We start from the raw sequence: 11,757 nt of genomic DNA, 5'->3' as shown, positions 1-11,757 counted from the left end.
TAGAATAAGGTCTTCATTCTAAACTTTTCCACACTATGTATGAATGTTTTCATTACACACTAGTTTGATTTTCCTATTGAGGTTGAGGGAACAATAGTGAGACAGATTAGGGAACCCAGGACATTAATCAAAAATTTCCACTTCAAATATGTAAAGGTGATAATCTTGCCTAAACAAAAGGTGTGTTCCAAGTATGACATTTATATTAAAGTTGATTAACTCATAACTCAATCAATAGTTTAGCTGTAAATGATTTAGAATATTAGCATACAAATTACCCACATTTACATAGAATATATTTACTTTCTCTGAGATAATTTAAGTATTTACATTAGAATCATACATAGATAAAAATAAGATTTTATAGTATCTACTTGGAAATATATTTGTATGCGATTATGCAACATATCAAATAGAACAAGCACAAAGAGTAAGCTTAGTTTGCATCCAAATTTTAATTGATGCCTGAAACATTACATATTGTTGTTCTCCAAAATTCTATGGAGAAAATTTGCAGAGTCCCTTAATTCAATCATATACCACTGACATACTCAATTTAATTATTTATTCATCGAACAACCAGAGAAAACAAAAATCGAATATTGAAAACCACACGACTTATGTTCTATTGTATATGTTACTGTATTGACAAGAAAACATGTACAAGAAATAATTCATTTTTAATTCTATCCAGTTTCATGATTTTACATGTCAAAAAATTTTCAAGTTTATTAGAGAAATTATGAGTTTGCTTTTATCCTCTTAACAGTTGGGAAAATATAATTTAGAACTTAGAAGTAACTTGTTTTCATATACCATATAATTGTTATTTCTGAGATTTAAAAAAATGTTGGACATCTTAGGAAGAGTGAAAGTCTAAATGAGCCACCTAAAGAGAGTATATGTGACAAATTATGTGCAATAGTGCTAGTTCAAAAACGTTATTTTGTAAATCTTTGAAAAGTACAACAATTAACTTTCTTTGGAAGCTATTTATATTGTCCAGAACTACATCTTTAATTTCATGTAATTCTTCTCTCCCACATTTTATGCATCAATCAGGAAATAAAACTTAGTTACATGGAAGTTTCCACTTTTCATTATTATTTTATAATTTATACACCACCACCATATCTACATATATTGAGGAAGTGATTTTGACATTTTTTAAAGAAAAATAACTCCCATTGTGAAGAGAAATTAATAACAACCCCAATTGTGAAATCAAATGATAATATTTATTTTTCTTTCCTAATCCTGGATCTACTATGGAGGAGGTAGATGAAAAGTAAGAGAAACATTTTTAATTTTTCATGATATTATCACATGGCATTATTAATCTTGTTCTTTTCTCCTTAAAAAAAATGGAAGGGAAAATGTTGCACAGAATGGGGATAGTTTATTTCACTTGGCTAATATAGCATTACTATATATATATACTTTTTTAATTCCTCAGGGAAACTATTGCCACCTGTTCAACCTGAATTCAAGCAGTTACTTACAATTTACTCATGGGTGAATGCTGCCTCTTTGTGGCAGAATGCCATGGAAAGTGTTCCTTAAACATAAAGTTCATGAACAGCCCTTGATATTGTACACATTTCAGGTGAGATTATGGGAAGACCCACCAATAGCAATGAAGAACATGGCTCTTTAATTTTCAGATTAATTCAAACGTTTCCTAACCCTAAATAGAATCTAAATTCACTGGCAAACCTTATTCAGAGGTGAACAGCTCATTCCTACCAACATTTTGAATGTTTAAGATATAGATCAACTTGAGATAAAGTATCCATCACAATTGTTGAAGGTAGTTTTACACAAGTGAAAATATGGAAACTGTGGAAATTTGTAGATTGAATAAATAATATTGACATGACAAAATACATAATATTAGGAGAAAAATGAATATGCAATATATTACTTACCATGCTCCATGTATTAGATGAATATTTCAGTAAGAAAAAGTATACAATTAAAATTTCATTAATAAACACCTTAAATGACATATTTAGAAAAACATAATTCCCTGAACCAACATAGGAATAATCATATATATATATATTTTAAATCTGATAGGGGAAACATTTTTCTATTAGGAATAAATTACCTGCTATGTCCTAAATTGTTAATAATGGAGATTCAGTCAATCACACATAGCTAATTCTTTCATACTTTAAGTAATCATTACTTCAATCCCTCATATTTGACATAGTTATCAAGTGTTTATTCAGAAATTATTTAAAAAATTACATGTGCTGGGATACATATAAGACTGTAACAACAGTAGCCCCATCTTACAGAGATCCTGTTTGTGGTTATCATCATTGCTTGCTGCCCAGAGGGATAAAGACATTATATAGAGATTTGTACAGTCCATCATTTGGTCTTCTGAGGTGCTAGTACACGTGGATCTGTACAAATGCAACGGGGTTTGGTTAAACAATCAAAAATTGGCTACAATAGTAGTCAAATCAATACATAATTTTGGTTGACTAATAAAAATACTTTTAAATCTTCTCTAATAAACCAGAAACTTGCACACGATTCTCATTCGAATGGCCCAATTAATTGCCCAAATTTGTTTCTTTTATACATTGAGATACATATATATATATTTTTTAAATTACTGATCCAATTGGGTGGGTTGCATTGGCTTTAAAATTTTGCCATTAAATTCTCCATAGTTTTAATGATTTAAAATGTCTTCCTGATAGCACTTCAGTTTAGGAAATGCAGCTCCTGAAATAGTGCGACACCTCTGTGAAAATCATAGGCTAAATAGTGAATGAAAGAGAAATGCTAAATGTGCATATAAAAATAGGTGCTACAATAAAATATTTGTATATTTCATCAATAAGTTATTTTGACTAATCAATTATGGATCATATAGCTCTGTAATTTTAATGATTTGTCCGCATCTACGGTGATCCTTTTAGAGATCACAATACTTTTGTTTTTAATTCAAATGTCCAGAATGCATACAAACACATCCTTTAAAAAGAAATTAAAGAATGAGGTGGGAGGCAAAGAGGCAAAGAGAGGAAAGAGAGGAGGAGGATGGGGGAAAGGAAGCGAATTAACTTTCTATTAAAGTTGGGGTGTGCTAATCTTGCCACAAAAGCCATCTAGACCCACCCATGGCTTAAAGGGGGAGAAGTGGAGGGGGGAAGGGAGCAAAAGAGGAAGAGTGGAATCTATGCGCTGCCATCTTCCACCATTCTTAGCACTTCCAACCACTACAAAAATGACTGCGACCTTTAAGTCACCTGCGTAGACAATTGCTTCCAAAAAGCCCTTCTCTTCTCCCCCACACGCAAGAAAAAGTGATGTGCCCAGTTTACACAAATGTTTCCCCACGTGTAAAATTAAAAGGAAATTGCACACCCTTTCAGTATCTTCCGCGGAAACTGAGAATCTCGTGCCAAGGCACTTCACTCTAAACGTTGAAACAACACAATTAATCAAAAAGAGTTCACCGTGAGTATCTGCTTCCTTGTTTGTTTTAAATGCAAAAGCTCCAAGGGAGTTTCTTTGCTTTTAGAACTGGCTAAATGTGGTCTGTTTTTCCAGCACTTCGAGGTAGTCCGGCTCAACGTTTAGTTTTGCTTTTAACTCCAGATATTCATTCCGGTTGGGTTCTACAAAGACAGCACTGGGGGGGCTGTAAAGCACCGGTTCCCGCAGCCTGCTGTCCCCTGCCCCCGGGTGCAAATACTGATGGGGGCGTCTCAGGTCATAGTTAGGGGAGAAAGTGTAAGCTGCAGGGCTGCATGGGAATTTAGGATATTCCGGGAGGCTATTGCCGGCGGGGGTGGTGGAGCAATGTTTGTCTGGTTCTAAAATGCCCCTGTAAAAGCGGTCGGCATCTTGAACCGGCGACAGTAGGTCCTCCCGGGGCTCGATGGTGCTGACGCTATAGGCGGGGCTCCGCAAGTGGTGGCTTTCTCGCCTCTCCTCCTCCCCCGGCTGCAGCTGCAGCTGCGGCGGGGGCTGCTGCTGGGGCTGTGGCGGCGGCGGCGGCGGCGGCGGCGCCGGCTGCTGCTGCAGGTGGTGGTTGCTGCTGTAGGTGACCTTGAGCTCGTGCAGGTCTTTGTAATCCTCCACCGAGTTGCCCTCCCGGGAGCGGTAGATGGGGTTTTTGCACATGTGGCCCAGTGGATGGGGGATGTACTCATACACGTGGCCCGCGGGCGTCTTCACCTTGGGCAGCGCGGGCCCGCGGTGGTGCACGTGCGCGTGCGGGTGGCCGCCTGCGCCGCCGCCGCCGCTGTACACGCTGTACTGCATGTTGAAGGAGCTTACGTCGGAATTGTTCGTGCTGGTGTGATCGCTCTGGTTCTTCTTCCTGCGCTTCATAACCAGCACGAAAAGCCCGGCAGCCACGAAGACGGACATGATGAAAACCAGCAGCAGGCTGAGAATCAGCACCGACAAGGGCACCGATGACGCACCGCCGCCCGCGCCCAAGCCGGCGGGGGCCCCAGTGCTGTTCAACCGGACGGCGGTCGTCACAGCGCTGGTCCTCGCGGGGACCTGGATGGAGGAGGGCGTGGGCGTGGAAACTACCACGTCCGAGTAATCTGGGCATAGCAGCTCCGCCTTAATGGAGCGCATGTCTGTCTCAGCGAACTTCTTGGGCGCCTTGCAGATGACCTCGTCCACCAAGACACCCACTTTGAGCTGCTCCACCCACAGCTTCATGCCTACCACGTCGCAGGTACAATCCCAAGGGTTGTCGTGAAGGTCGATTTGGATGAGTGACTTCAGCTGGTCCAGAACTCCACTCACCGGCAAGGAGGTGAAGTGGTTACTCCTCAAGTTCAGCCTGAGGAGGGTCAGGCCTGAGAAGACGCCTGAGGGCATGATCTGCAGTAGGTTGTTATTCAAGAATAGCAGCTGGAGGTTTGGGACCGGATCGAAGGTCCCAGACTGAATCTCGCGAATGAGATTATATTGGAGGAAGAGATACTGCAGGCTCTGCAGGCCATAGAACAACTCTGGACTCAGCCTCTCAATCCTGTTGCCATTTAGGTAGAGGCGCCTCAGGTTGGTGAGATCCCCAAAGGCGTGGTCCTGGATCATGGAGATGCGGTTGTTGCCCAGGTGAAGGAGGTCGAGCCCGGTGGCCTCCAGGAAGTCGCTCCTGCGCACCACAGCGATGTAATTCTCTGTCAGATACATTTTCTTGGGGTTGTAGGGCTTGGGCTGCAGCTCTGCGATGCTCTCGATCTTGCGCTCCTGGCAGTTGACGTTGAGGCCCAAATCTGAGATTTGCAGGTTGCAAGAGCACTCGGTGGGGCACTCCAAAGGCACCGGAGATTTGGTCTGGTAGGCGATGCTGGGGCCATAGTTGCTGTAGCCCAATTCCTTGGATGGCTGCCGAGAGGTGGGGCGCACCCTGGGCTTGTTGGGTTGGCGGGTCCCCTTAGGGGGTTTCAAGGGGGGTTTGTAAACAGCAGAGGAAGAAGTGGCCACGGAATTCACCGAGGCTGGGGTGGTGTGTAAATACCCCGTGGTGCTCAAAGGCGTCTGCGGCCTCATCTCATAGTCTGAAATAAGTTTTCTGGGGCAAAGTTCCTGCTTGGACACCTCGTCCAAGTCCCGGCCGTGTAAGCGGAAGGGGGTCTCACAAACCACATCCCCCACCAGGGCGGAGTAGGAGATGCTGTCCAACCAATCCTTCAAAGAGATTAGCTCACAGGAGCAATTCCAGGGGTTTTCCTCCAGCTGTAACTCCACAACTTTATCCATGTGCTGCAACAGCCCCACATAGGGCAGAAGTTTCAGCCTGTTCCCCCGCAGGTCCAAGTGCGTTAAGGGCACAAAACGGAAAAGGTTGTTGGGTAAACTGGACAAGAGATTGTCATTGAGGATAAGCACCTGCAACAAATGCAGTTTGCCAAACGCATTGGGTTCAATGACACTGATGTAATTATAATCGACCTGTAGGTACTCCAGGCTCTCTAAACCAAGGAATATATCATCACGTAGAAGTTCCAGTTTATTATTGTTCAAATGCAATCTCCTTAACCCCCGCAGCCCATGGAAAGCCCCGGTCTCAATGTCCTGGATAACGTTGCTACCCAGATGCAAAATTGAAGCCCCGGTGTAATTGACAAACTCATTGGGATAGAGACGGTTCAAAAGATTTCCAGATAACAAGAGGTGGTAGACTGGGAAACGGGGAGGGCTGATTTCAGAGAGGCTGATGATCCCTCGGTTTTCACAGCTCACAGTTAAAATGCCGTCCTTTTCCTCACAAGGGCATGCATTGTCACAGATTTCCCCATAATAATCGATGGTTTCTGCACACGAAAGGACGAGAGATGTTAGAGCAAACGCTAGAGTCTGCAGCATCCAGCTATGCATTTTTCTGTGAAGGTCCTGTTCCAAAGTTACTGGGGGGCAGCAAGTGTGCATTTTACCTCCTGCAAGGCAGAAAGGAAAAAAGGAAACAACAGAATATGACAAAAATTCAAGAGATCAGTCAGAAAGTCTCTCTTTTCTCTAATGCTATTTCTCTGAAATCCAGGAGGGGCTATGAATGACACCCCCCCACACACCATAAAACATTGACACTCTCCAGACTTTATTAAAATCTGATATTCACTTTGACTAAAATGTTGATTTCACTTCCTAATGTGTACAACAGAAAATGCTGCTCTTTACAAGATAAGGGCAGGTTAGATAAAGTCTCATTTTAGTGCTTTTCTTGCTCCCCCCTTTTCAAAACCAATTCATAAATATACATAAAATGGCTGTCAGTTCAGTTTCATGGTTCTAATTTAAGAGAAAAGAAGCACCATTTTACAAGGTTCCCCATCTCATCTATACCCAGCCCCTCTGTCTTTCAGAATCTCTTCAGTTAACAGTTCACGGTGAAGGTCTTCCACTTTCACAGAAAAGCAAGGAACCACAATACTTGGGCTATTTTAAACCATTTCTCCAATTGTCAAGGTGGGAACCTAAAGCATACTTTTTAGAGGCAAAAAGGATGTAAGATAATGCATCAAAAGGAGCCAAAAGAAGCTCTTAAGTCACAATTGTCTTCAGGAGCTTTGAGTGGAAAACAAGGAGAGCGTGTTCGCTTTGATGGTGGACTTCACTACCAAGGCTATTAAGCACATCAGCATCCTAATTGCATGCACGGAGCCACTTAGCAGTGCTTCCCAGAGAGCACCCTGTGTCCACTTCTCATTGATCATGTCAGAGACGCCACCAAAACGCATCTTTAAGCCACCGAAATAGTTGTGCACGATGGATTACAAAGAACTCTGCTAAGGCATCTGCAATCCGGAAACACCTAGAGTTTAAAGAGGAAAGAGGACGTTCCAACTGCTTACCCGGAATCAGCTAAAAGTAAACCAAAGATCAGCGTCAAAGCCTCTCTTACCACGGACGACACGTCTGTTTGCTACGGTATGCAAAACTAACCCTACTGAATTAGTAAGATTTGGGCTGAACTGCCACCGCGCCGGCATACCTATCTTTGGAGTTGCTTATTACATTTAATTGTCAATGGTTTATTCCTCCTCCCCCCACCCCCCTTTTTCCCTTGGGAAAAGGCACTTGGGCTGATTAAGAGGCAAAATAAAAAGGTTGAAAGGGAGAACAGAAAGTGACATAGGTCAGTGCTTTAATATTCGAATTTCATTTCCCCAAGGGATTAATCTGACCCCTCCCCCTTTTCTTTCTTGCTTTCTTTTTGTCCCCTTAAAGGCTTCCTTCGACTTCCTACTTCGGATAGACAACCGCACTCAAAGGAAAGCACATAAATAGAGCGAGTGTGTGAATGTGTGTGAGTGCGCGTTGCGTTAGTTGGGGGGCAGGGAGGAAGGGGGGCGAACAGTTGGTAGAAATGCTGGGCTCAGGGAACCAATGCCTTTTTCTCTGGTCAGCCTTGCCGTTACCTCACCACCACTGAAGTTTGATGTCGAATCTCAACCCTAAACTAAAGCCAAGACGTTTCTAAGTCACGGGTTCAAGCCTGGAGACCGCGATCTTGATCCCCAGCCAAATCCAACCAGTCTTATTAAGAGCCCCCGCATTCTCACGCACATATGCAAGTGTGTCTGTGAATCATTCACGTGTGGCCATCCAGACGTGTCGAGACGAATCTGAATCACAGTGTATAAACCTCTCAAGTATCCCCGACCTGCCAACGCAACGGGCAAACATCTACCTGCTGAAAAGCGTCAAAAACAGCCTCTATGAAAGCAAAATGTTTACCTTGAAATTTCAGTTCTCCGCTGGATCAAATCTGCAGATCCATTCAGCCTAGATTGGATCCCCTCCCCCTCCTTCCCTGCAGTTCCCCGCCCCCATTCACCTCCCACCCCTCTGACAGCCCATTGCAAATTGTGTCCAGCCGGTATTAAACTCGAGCGTTTACAACTTTAATTCAGTTCTGGTTAGCCAGGGTCGAAGAGCTTCCTCTCACTCCACTCCCTTTCTCCTCCTCCTTGCCATCAAAGAAGCCCGAGAATTTGACAAAATAAAGTTGAATGAGCCGAAGAAGGCGGACAATCTGACTCGGAAACGCACCTCTGATGTATATTCGCGAGTGCGTTGCACATTCCCAGATAATCGGATTTTTTTTTTCTTTTTCTTTTCTTTTTCTTTTCCTTCCTTTCTTTCTTTCTTTCTTTTTTTTTTTCGGAGGACAGGGGAATTGTATTTGTTTTCCCACAAAGAATTCAGACCCTTTATCATCGCTCTGCATATCCCCATTAAGCAGCTTGGGGCCGCGCGGACCGGATCCCAGCACCCAGGCCGGACCGGCGGCTCCAGGCACAGCTGCTCCCACAGCAGCCCGGGCAGAAGCACCCGGAGTACCAAGACGCGAGGTTGCCCCCTCCCCCACCCCGCCCCAAAGCGAAGGATGGGAAAGGGGAGGAAGGAGAGGAGGGAGGAGAGGGGAAGAAAGCCACCCCGCCGCCACACGCACAGGCACACACACAGGAGCCTCTTTGCAAAGTAAACGGCCGACTTACCCCGTCTCACATCTCCAGGGCCCACTCATTGTAGCCACTCTTAAAAAAATACCTCTCTGGGGTGTGCTCCAGGTTTCTGAAGCCCAAGTAGGGCGAGGAGGCGGCGACCAGTGCGGTCCGAGCGGCCAGAGGAAAGGCGCCCGGACGCCACCAGCCCGGGGCCGCCGCCGCGGTGGCGACCGCGGGTTGCGGGGCTTCCCAAACGGCTCTCCCCGGCGCTCTCCGCAGTAGTCGGAGCGGGCAGCGGCGTTGTGGGGGAGAGGGGGCGACCGAGAGCGACGGGCTGAGAAGAGAGGGGGAGGGGGCGGCGGAGGACCCGCTGTGGAGGCGCCTCGCGGTAGGGGCAGTGAGCAGGAACCGGGCGGGGCAGGGAGGGAGCCGTTGGAGGAGGGGGACGCGGAGAAGGCTGCCTGGCACCGCCGGCCCTGCCAACGTGACGGTCAGCCCAGCCGAGCGCTCGCACCCGCTCACACTCATGCTCACTCGCACACTTGCTCCCACCCTCGCCACTGCGCGATCGCGGGGTCCCCAGCACCCTTCGCCGCACCCCCCAGGCGGGTACTTACAGTTGCCATCTGCAGAGGTGGCAACTTTCTCCAAGCCAGCAGCAGCCGCCGCCCCCTCTAGCCGCCTCGGGTTCCTCGCACCCTTCGGCCTGGGTTCACGCCGGCCGGCCCTCCCCTCCCCCCTCGGCTCTACTCGCGGTCTTCACCACATTTCCCCCTGGTCAGCGGCGCACGCCCGGAGACGAGCCAGAGGGAGCGGGGCGCGGGGGTGTGCATGCATCGCCCGCCTTCTTCTTGCAGCGCACACTGTACATGGTAGTGAGGGGGCGGGCGAAGGTGGCACCGGCCCTTTGGCGGCTCCCGCGGCGGCTGCGGCTCCGGTACAGTCTTCCGCCCCTGCGCAGCGGCGACCCCCGCGCTGGGATCCCGCCGCCGCTGTCCCCGCACCGAGCCCGCTGCTGCCGCCGCCGCAACCCCTAATTAATATTTGTACGGCTCACGCATCCTCTTGGCTGTTTCATCGCTCCCGGTGTTTGCAGATTTTTTTTTTTTTTTATATATCCCTTCCCTAGATGCGCCGCACGATCGTCATTATTTGGAACTCTCTATCTTCGACATCCTTTGGGGGATCTGGGGGGCAGGAACAATGTTCTACGCCTGTGGCATGTCCCGGCATCCCGGAGACTCTAAAAAACTCAGAGAAAGTCGCGTCGTCCCTCCTGGGCGCTGAGGAGGTGGCAACCCAGTTAGCATCGCAGGGGTCTGAGACATCTCCTCCGGTGAGGATGCAGGGCCCAGTCCAGTGCACTTGTTTATTGTCGCGCCGCTGGTGCGAGCCAAGCTGCAGCAGACATGATGGGCCCGGGGCGAAGCCGAAGCTCTGTGGCCGATAGATGGCAGCCGAGGGCGAAGGCGTCCCAGGCTGGGCTCAGGCGGCGCAACGCGAGCCCCCCTTGGATGTCACACTCAAGGGAGACAGAGGAGTCTTGCACCATGTGCGTAATACGAACGTGGGACTGTGCAATCCTCGGATTGAAAAAAGGAAGGAGTGGAAATAACCCCAACAAGTGCCAGGCTTGTTGGTGGTCAGGTACAGATTGATTCCAGCCCTGTGCTGATCGCCTGCCTTTCTCCTACTATATATAATACAGCCCTGGTGCTGTCTCCCGTACTTACTGTAAAGGACCATGAAAGAGGGAGTGGTTCATCCTAGCTGCAAACAAGGGTGCTTTTTTTTTTTTTTTTAAAATTACGTTTTATAGGTATATCTGGGCTATACAAAGGAATGTGAACGACTTTCAGAGAGACCATTTCTGAGTGCATTTGGTGTGTACTAAAAAGCTGGAAACCCCTAAATACATGCAGTATCGATAGAAAGCGAGTTTCTTGAAGAGTCACCTGCTAAACTCCACTAGAGTCATCTCTACAGTAAGTATTCCTGTCTCTTTTCCTGAAACCAGAAACTGCTCTCCCCAAAAGGAGGTCTTTACATTCAGGAGGCATATTTCCAGGGTTTGTAATATTAGACCGTAAGTCCATCCCAGGTATAAAAAAAAAGTTGATCATAATAAGTGGCCCAATGCAAGCTGAGTGCACATGTACTTGTTCCTTAGATAACTGGGTAGTTTACTATTTAATTTTTAAAAATCCATTTTGTTTTAGAATTAATTATGTAGTATATTTTGGAATCAACTTAAACATGATTGGTACTGTCTCCTTCTTGGTAATGTTTGGGATAATATTGTGGTGATAATATCCTGATTAAATATAGGATTAAAACAGGTTCTGGTATATATAGCCACAAACATATATCTTCCCACATTCTCTAAATATGTTGGATTAAAAGGAGTTTTCTAGAGGTGGCGAATATTTGTCTCCTGAGGTTTTGCAGTATTTCTTGAGATTTTCTCTGAATTTGTTTTGCAAATATTTTTTACTTAAGGCATACATACTTTGGAAACTGTTTTGTTTAAATTTGGGAAATGTATGAGAGAAAAAAATAATCTGTAATATCAGATAATGAAAATAAAATCATAATAGAAATTCCTGTTAAATTCAGAAACATTTGGCATAGGAATAATAGCCATCTGCTATATGTGCATTGTATAAATGGACAACTTAAACTGCACCCACAAAAGTCTTGTTACTGTATTTTGAATTTAGTCATTATCTAACACGATTTAAATATTTTAGAAAATTTATTTTTAAAGTATAAAATAGAAGTGTTAAAGTATCATAATTTTATATTTTCAAAA

The 11,757-nt window shown here is 45.5% G+C and overlaps 2 protein-coding genes across 4 annotated transcripts in view; one reads left to right on the top strand and one right to left on the bottom strand.

The window, feature by feature from the left end:
* Positions 1 to 436: 436 nt before the first annotated feature.
* On the bottom strand, positions 437 to 9,701 carry SLITRK5 (SLIT and NTRK like family member 5). Of its 3 annotated transcripts, none has more exons than XM_039837514.1 (2): positions 9,563 to 9,701; positions 437 to 6,431 (listed from the first exon to the last, which is right to left on the bottom strand). In XM_039837514.1, the coding sequence occupies exon 2, from the start codon at positions 6,421 to 6,423 to the stop codon at positions 3,541 to 3,543; it is 2,883 nt and encodes a 960-aa protein (XP_039693448.1). In that variant the 5' UTR covers positions 6,424 to 6,431; positions 9,563 to 9,701; the 3' UTR covers positions 437 to 3,540. The 3 variants fall into 3 exon arrangements, with proteins under 3 accessions (XP_039693448.1, XP_039693456.1, XP_039693467.1); XM_039837522.1 differs by lacking the exon at positions 9,563 to 9,701 and adding an exon at positions 8,997 to 9,189; XM_039837533.1 differs by lacking the exon at positions 9,563 to 9,701 and adding an exon at positions 8,233 to 8,293.
* Positions 7,008 to 11,757, top strand: part of LOC120582580 (spidroin-2-like) — a 55,871-nt gene continuing 51,121 nt past the window's right edge. The window contains exons 1-3 of the mRNA XM_039837984.1: positions 7,008 to 7,098; positions 8,741 to 8,979; positions 9,088 to 10,930. Coding sequence (XP_039693918.1) covers positions 7,008 to 7,098; positions 8,741 to 8,979; positions 9,088 to 10,074 — 1,317 coding nt within the window. The 3' untranslated portion in view covers positions 10,075 to 10,930. The remainder of the gene's footprint in view (positions 7,099 to 8,740; positions 8,980 to 9,087; positions 10,931 to 11,757) is intronic.

Source organism: Pteropus medius, unplaced genomic scaffold (genome assembly GCF_902729225.1).
Source record: "Pteropus medius unplaced genomic scaffold, Ma_sr-lr_union100, whole genome shotgun sequence".
Classification (NCBI taxonomy): Eukaryota; Metazoa; Chordata; class Mammalia; order Chiroptera; family Pteropodidae; genus Pteropus; species Pteropus medius.
The sequence above is the reverse complement of the archived record's forward strand: the minus strand, read 5'-3'. Positions and strand labels throughout refer to the sequence as shown.